General features: G+C 41.1%; 2 protein-coding genes across 5 annotated transcripts; both read left to right on the forward strand.

Annotated features, from left to right (window-relative positions):
- ptcd2 (pentatricopeptide repeat domain 2) lies at nt 1–2,673 on the forward strand. 2 transcript variants are annotated; one of them, XM_057018561.1, is made up of 10 exons: nt 1–139; nt 313–405; nt 489–618; nt 772–889; nt 967–1,045; nt 1,117–1,208; nt 1,319–1,432; nt 1,507–1,581; nt 1,671–1,784; nt 2,127–2,673. In XM_057018561.1, exons 1-10 carry the CDS (start codon nt 16–18, stop codon nt 2,337–2,339), a joined length of 1,152 nt encoding a protein of 383 aa, XP_056874541.1. In that variant the 5' UTR covers nt 1–15; the 3' UTR covers nt 2,340–2,673. The 2 variants fall into 2 exon arrangements, with proteins under 2 accessions (XP_056874541.1, XP_056874543.1); XM_057018563.1 differs by having other exon boundaries at nt 3–139; nt 2,148–2,673.
- A 267-nt stretch (nt 2,674–2,940) lies between these two features.
- On the forward strand, nt 2,941–6,448 carry cacfd1 (calcium channel flower domain containing 1). Of its 3 annotated transcripts, XM_057018565.1 has the most exons (6): nt 2,941–3,217; nt 3,297–3,496; nt 3,874–3,946; nt 4,162–4,287; nt 4,408–4,515; nt 4,842–6,448. In XM_057018565.1, exons 2-6 carry the CDS (start codon nt 3,388–3,390, stop codon nt 4,930–4,932), a joined length of 507 nt encoding a protein of 168 aa, XP_056874545.1. In that variant the 5' UTR covers nt 2,941–3,217; nt 3,297–3,387; the 3' UTR covers nt 4,933–6,448. The 3 variants fall into 3 exon arrangements, with proteins under 3 accessions (XP_056874545.1, XP_056874544.1, XP_056874546.1); XM_057018564.1 differs by having other exon boundaries at nt 2,941–3,496; XM_057018566.1 differs by lacking the exon at nt 4,842–6,448 and adding an exon at nt 4,642–4,828 and having other exon boundaries at nt 2,941–3,496.
- The last annotated feature ends 777 nt before the right edge of the window (nt 6,449–7,225 follow it).

Raw genomic sequence — 7,225 nt, forward strand, 5'->3', positions numbered from 1 at the left:
TTTGTTTTCATTTTTATGGAACAGCCACTCGCTACTATGGCGCTTGCTAGAGTCGGTAAATGTTGTCGTTCCTTGCTGCTTGAGTCTTCTAAGTTTTGTGGTTCTGTACAGCCAGCCTGGATAGAAAGCTGTATAGGAGGTAAGGCGAGCAAATGGTTTTTAAGATGTGTCATGGTTGATAGAAATATGCAGCAGAAACCCCTGCGCTCGCATATTGTGAGCAACCCACATGGAAATTAATACTGTGAAGATGTTCTGCCATACATTGCTTTGACATGTCGATGGGTGTCAATAAAAGTGTTTCCTTTGTAGCTAAGCGCCACCTTTTGCCCGAAGATGTAGTCAAACTACAAAAATTCCAGCAAAGTAAACTGGCTGTGGCTCACCTCCTCAATGGGACAAAAGGTGATGTAATTCTACTGCAGGTCATTGCATCTGAATTCCAATTTGATGTTCTGACCCTCCAGACATCTTCTCACCATGTGCAGGAAATTTTATTGAATTCTTCAGTCAGAAGCTGCAGAGGAATGAGCTGATATTGAGAGATGAGCTGAAGCTTCTCATTCACTTGTGCCAGACTGCAGAAGATGTGATGGTTGCTAGAGATGCCATATACAGGTAAATCACATTAATCTTGGGTCAAACCATCCCTGCATAAAAGGCTGTAGCTGTTTAGCACATGCATAGAAGGAAATTACATTTCACCTTCAGTCCCACTAAGACATGCTTCTGTATCAAGTGGCATTTATGTATCTAATTTGCTCTCTGTAGGTATCATGCAGAGAACCACAATTTAATGTACGGGGAGTTCAAATTTGGTCCTCTCTTCATGAGACTGTGTTATGAGCTTGGTCTGGAGGGCTTGGCTGCTGCTACCATTACAGATATGGTGAATGAATCCTAATAACAGTTGTAAAAAATAAGGAATACAATTCCTCCCATAACATTCCTCTTCTGTCTGCACAGAGGTTGAATGGGTTTTTCCATGATGCAACCTCCTTTAACATCGCCATTGACATGTTATTCACCAAAGGTCAATATGAAAGTAAGTAGCAGACTAAGCTTCCAATTTTAAAAAAAAAATCTGTTCTTAGACTTACTGTACTCACTTTTCAGCTGCATTGGAGGTACTTAGAATAATGAAGAGTCAAAATGTACCATTCAACAAAGACACACTGACTCTGGCGTTTGGCACCTGCTATAAACTGGTAAGATTTAAGTGATTTTTTTAAACCACAGTACCAAATAAAATGTTCAGCCAACAGTTGTTATAAGTGAACCCATTTCTTTTAAAGTTAATGTCTTTTAATCTTGTCAGAACACTGCAGAGTCCTACAAGATCTGCTTAGCATTTGTAGAAGAGAGACAGTCCAAAGAGCACGTAATCCCCAAACGCGCTTACTGTTTTGCCATTGCATTATCACTTTGTCAAGTAAGTTAATCTTTTCAGAGTTGTAAATTATGTGCATTGATTATGTGTAATTTATGTTTCTTTGTTTTTTTCAGAATGACATTGCAAAGGCACAATTAATGTTTTCACAAATAATGAGCACTGAATGCAGGCTATGTCAAAATCTGAAGGTAAGTATTTGTTACCTGTAACATACACTCCACATATGAAGGTTTCTAGCCACATTCAATGCTTATCGATGTGATTTTTTTGATTTCAGGTTGTCATTCTAGCAAAGTCTGGAGCGATCATGGATGCCGTTTCTGTTTTAGCGGCAGCTGTACTTCCTAAAAGCCCATATTTTGTGAAGAAGCTCGAGTTTTCTCAGGAGGTGGTAAGACAAAGACTGTGTCATTATCAAGACGAAACAAATCAAATCATTTAGAACGGATTAAGAGCTTTCGGTGACCTCAGATTTTGCAGTACATCGCTTTGACCACCAGAGGTCAGACTATTGCAAAAACAGCTTAACGGTTGAAGTCTTAGGACCAGAGAAGAGAATTTATTTCGGTCTTCATGATAAATATGAGCTGGTTATCGTGGATAAGGCTGTGTTTTCACAAGGAACTTGTCCTAATTGATCCTTGTAACATAGCTTGTTACATCTAAGAATACAATTTTAAAAAAAGGTTATACTGGGACAATTGACTCAGCAGTCTCTTGTGAATTGTTTTAGGTGGATTTGCTTCGCTTGCAGAGTGAAGGCCAACCCTCCATGTTGAACGTTGAAAAGATAGTGACTCAGCTTGTGCGAGCTGACCAGGTGACCCAGCAGACCCTAGATGATATGCTCTGCCACACACCCACGGGGAAGGAGACACCAATAATGCAAAGGAAGACGAGCCGGAGGACCCTGAAACCACTTCATTCGACTCTGTTGTCCGAGTGAGAGACGCTACGTGACCTGCCATTCTTTACAGACTCTAATGGGAAGGCTCACCCCATAGGAAAAAGCTAGACTGACTTTGTCCACATTGCTTTATCTACCTCTCATAATTCCCAGTCTTTCTTCAGCAGACTGGATTCCTATTTTTTTTTTCCCCCGTCACCCTGAATTTGATGGAAAATTTATTTTATTTTATTTTTTTGCAGCATGCACACAACAGAAAGCTGCCCAGAGATTAATATTTGGAGAATATGTTGTATAAAAAAATTTGATCACTTTTAATCATGATATTTCAAGACTTTCATTTGAAATGTTGATTAAAATATTTCCCCTGCTGTTTGGTGGGAATACATCATTATTTCATAACCCCGTTACTCTAAAAAATGTAATTTAATAACACGCTATTTTATTTGCACATTTTATTTAAGGGTTGTACTTGCCTAAAACAAATTGTCTTTTCAATATTTCATAATGAAGCACCTTAAGGCCACCATGATATTACTCAGAAGTCTCTAAATTTGTTCATTAAAGGTGAAAAATGTCACATTAAATCCGTTCATGGAAATAACATGTCAACAAACCGTGACGCACTTGGGATCCTTCCCATGATGCACATCGGCTGAGCAGCAGGACGAGGACAACGGGGCGTCTTTGTAAACACTGAGAAAAAGAAGGAGGAGTTATTTTTTTAGCGTTTAATTGATTTATTTTCAAAAGTGACTTTGAGACTTTAGTCCACTTGTGATGTTACATGAGAGTTTAGGGCGGATTCCGTGATAATATCCACTTGTAATTTCGGCAGCTACTAGCGGGGTCTATTAGCATCAAGTAGCCGCTTGCGAGGCTCTGCCTGTCGGGGAAGACTGTCACAGAAGCTGCTGGTAACGTCCAGCCCTTACACGAACAGACAAAGGAAACAGTTTTGTAAACCGACTAAAGTCACATTTTCTGATTAAACAGGCTTGACAACGCGCAATTAACGAGTTCGCCGGTAGTTTGTAGAGACTAGCTAACTTAGCTCGTGTTAAGTTGCTAACCTCGCTAAAACACAATGAGCTCCGAAGAGGCTGCAGCCTCCCCTAAAAACACGACTGATGATGATGGCATGACGTGGTGGTACCGATGGCTGTGCAAAATAGCCGGCGTTCTGGGAGGAATATGTGAGTATACAACATTCAGTTCATGCATTATGAATAAATCATGCCATCACCCCCGTCTTGTGTAGCTGCATATGTAGTAAAACACCCACTCGTCTGCAGATTCGGCACCGCCGTTTTCTGTGCCAGACATTACTGTGTGTCTTGTCACCAACACTGGGCGTCATTTAATATCTGGCTCTTGAACATCGCGTCAGTAATTACCTTGTAATTGAAAAGATGAACGCATTACAAATACTTGCCCTGCAGGTTTTCAGTAAGCATCGGCAATCCCCATTCATCTCATCACCAGTCACAGTGTCGGTGTTGTATTAACCATAAATGACTCCACATGGGCAACAGGATCTGGATGAATAATGATTCTTTCACTTTGTCTGCAGCCTGTGCGATCGCAGGAGTCTGGAACTGTGTCACAGTGAATCCTTTAAACATTGCAGCAGGAGTATGGATGGTGTAAGTATTTTGGTCTGTCACACACCCAAGTCAGCCCATTCAGGCCTTAGAAAGTAACTAGACATGAAATAGGGGCCGACTAAGAGTTTCATCATCATCAGTAGGTTTCCTCAGTATTCCCGGACGTCTGTCATGCTGCGGAGCAGTGCAGTATTAGATATGAAAGGCAGGGTGCTGATTCACTGCTGCGTTCGTGTCGTCCCTCCCATCTCAAGGTTGAACGCCTTCGTGCTGTTCTTGTGTGAGGTCCCCTTCTGTTGCCAGTTTGTGGAGTTTGCTAATGCAATAGCGGCGCGAGCAGACAAGCTCCGGCCTTGGCAGAAAGCCTTGTTCTACTGCGGGTGAGAGCACAGCCACGCTTCACGACTGCTTGCATAACACCTTTTGAAAGTGGCATTTTCAGCTTGCTTCTCTGGATGTGACGGAGATGTGTTTATTGGCTGCTACTGTGATCTCCAAAGGATGGCTGTGGTTCCCATACTCTTGAAGTTCTCCTTCACGACCTTGTTTGGAAACGCCATCGCCTTCGCCACCGGAGTCCTGTATGGCCTTGCTTCGTTAGGCAAGAAGTAAGATGGCTGCTACAGTAGCTAAAGCTTAATGATATATCTATTTTGGTTCCAAACTGGGCATGTTTTAACTCCTTATGTTTGGCTGTCTCTCATGAACCACTGGTCATATTTAATATCAAACAGACTCTCCTATTAATCCGTTAATATGACCTTAATCCTACTAAGTTCTAACAAATGAATTAACTTCTGAGAAGTTGAGCTGTGTAATAACATAATTAACTTTCCCTCCACCTGTTCTTCTTCCTCTCCTCTCATAATCTTTTCTAACCTTCCCCCCCCACATCATTCCTCTCTCTCTCTGTCTCTCTGTGTCTCTCTCTCAGGGGCGATGCAGTAACTTATGCCAGACTGCAGCATCAGAAAATGGGCGATGAAGAGAGGATGACAGGAACAGTGAACAATGGTCCAGAGTGAGACTTCTGCTTTTTCTGCTCCTCTTCAGTTTCTACTGATGTTTGGTCCTGTCCTCCATCCATTCTACCTCTTGCCCCATGATCCTTTACATTACTTAAAAAAAGATACTGAGTTAACTTTTCTGTAAATGGCTGCATTGTTGTACTTTCCTTTTAGTTTGGATTGACTTTATATTTGATACCTGGTGTGTTTATCATTTGTGACTCAGTGTCTTTAATTTGAAGTCTTTTTATGGTTTCTGCCCATGGATTGTATTTATTAATGTGTTTATTGACTTGCTGCTTCATTTGTTGCTGTTTTGACACCCTGTTTCTTGGGGGGATGTTTTGTCACCCAAAGCCTTTTAGGAAATCCTTAATGGAACTAATGTGATTGTGGAATATGCGTGATTGACCTGAGTTTAATTCAGCCGGACTTGAGAGTGTAATTCATGTTTTATCCTTAGCAGCACATCTGAGTATTGATATCAGCCATTCTATAGTTTTGGCTCGAGTATAAAGTGTTTACCTGCATTTACAGTGTCCAAACACCATCAAACATATACCACAGTGGCCAATGACAAAAATGAGCAGATATCTTTAATGCGGCAATTATTTAATGCAAATGACACCGAAATTCCCTTAGAAATGTTGATATTTTTTTATTTGTTCATGTGGATTGGATGATTTCTTTTTAAACTGAGCCTAGCTACAACCTTTTAGCGATAAGGGATGGAACTAAAATAGGAAGACATTTGGTCTAGGTTTGAATGTGTTTTCCACATTAAGAAGGGACCTTCCCACACAAGTTGCACTGGCAGCACGGCATTTTGAAGGGAATTTTTAAGCGTCTGCTTCATGGAACTGCTTATATCTCCCAAGGTCAGACATCTTGTAACCAAGCCCTCTGGTTTTAGGGTAAATTATTGAAAACAAACAGGAACGTATGCCTCTTTGTTCTCATACGTCAACTATTATTAATGACTCTGAATACGTGTGCAGAACAAAAACAGTGACATTTTAATGAAGGGATTCGTCTTTATTCAGGGACTAATTGGTCTGTATCCTAAACAACCATCTGAGCCATGGTTGCCTTTGTCGGTAAAATGTTTTGCGTTGGTGTGTGGTGGGTAAGAAGAACGTTTTAGGGGGAGCTGTTTATGCACATACCTGTGTAAACGTCCCTGTGCCGTAGAGGCTGTTTGTGTCACATCACTGGCGTCTCAGTGACTGACCGGATTCCTCGTATTACCACCAGCTCTCAGGTATCACACCGAACGGTGCACAACACAACTTGCGTAGCATTAAAAAGTCTCATTTGGGGATTTCACAAAGGATTAGACGCTGCATACAGCAGAGGTGCGCTCCGTCACACTACAGTTTTAACACTATTAAACGTACCGATCCGTCATCTCTTCTGCCTGTTTGTCTTAGCATCCAAAGGTGATGAGTGTGTTACTGATCCATAACCTGTGTGTGCTGTTTGTGACTCGTGATGCGTTTGTGAATTAAAAAAAAAAGGTTGTTGCTACTACCAACCCGGACTGTTCGACTCTATGCTTCTGGCACGCATGGCTGAGGTTTTGACGTCAGTATTTCTGATGACGGAGTACAGCAGAGAATGATCATGTCCAATGAAGCTGTTAATCAGCCTCCGTTATCGAGATGATCCAAATAACTCAGTTTAATTAAGCTTTGCTTCTGCCTTGAATATCAGCTGCCAGGGTCTTGTCAAACAAGGTAAAAATCATATTTTTCTTGCACGATAGTGTTGGTTTTGATATAACATCAGGGCGTTAAACCATACAGTATCTCAACATACTCTTATCAGTTGGTGGCTGCTGTAAAAACAAAACCCCTGAATACCTGCATGATTGTTGTCATCTATATTTATCAAATCTGCTACACTTTCATCGTTTCGGCACACAATATGCTCGCTGCTCTTCCATCTGCTGTTTGAGATTAAAGCAATAGTTCAACATTTTGGCAAAGAGGCTTACTCGCTTCCTGGAGACTGCTGCTGGCTGACTGCAGAGAAATAATCCAGCATGTTCGTATATATAATTCATTGAGCTGGAGTTTGACAAGAGCTTCAACATCGCTTTTTGTTAAATCTGCTCTGGCTGAATATGGCCAGTTGAAAAATTCAAAACCTTTTCCAAAAGGCAATCTTAAACCTGCCCGGGTTTGAGAGATTTGATTGATAGGCGGCCTTTTTCAGGATTTTAGACGTTAAAATTTTGAAATTTAAAGTTGTCCTGGTTGTTCTTGATTACTGCTTATTACTGGCAGAATAATGTTGCTCTTTTTACAAC

Source organism: Takifugu flavidus, chromosome 20 (genome assembly GCF_003711565.1).
Source record: "Takifugu flavidus isolate HTHZ2018 chromosome 20, ASM371156v2, whole genome shotgun sequence".
Lineage (NCBI taxonomy): Eukaryota > Metazoa > Chordata > Actinopteri > Tetraodontiformes > Tetraodontidae > Takifugu > Takifugu flavidus.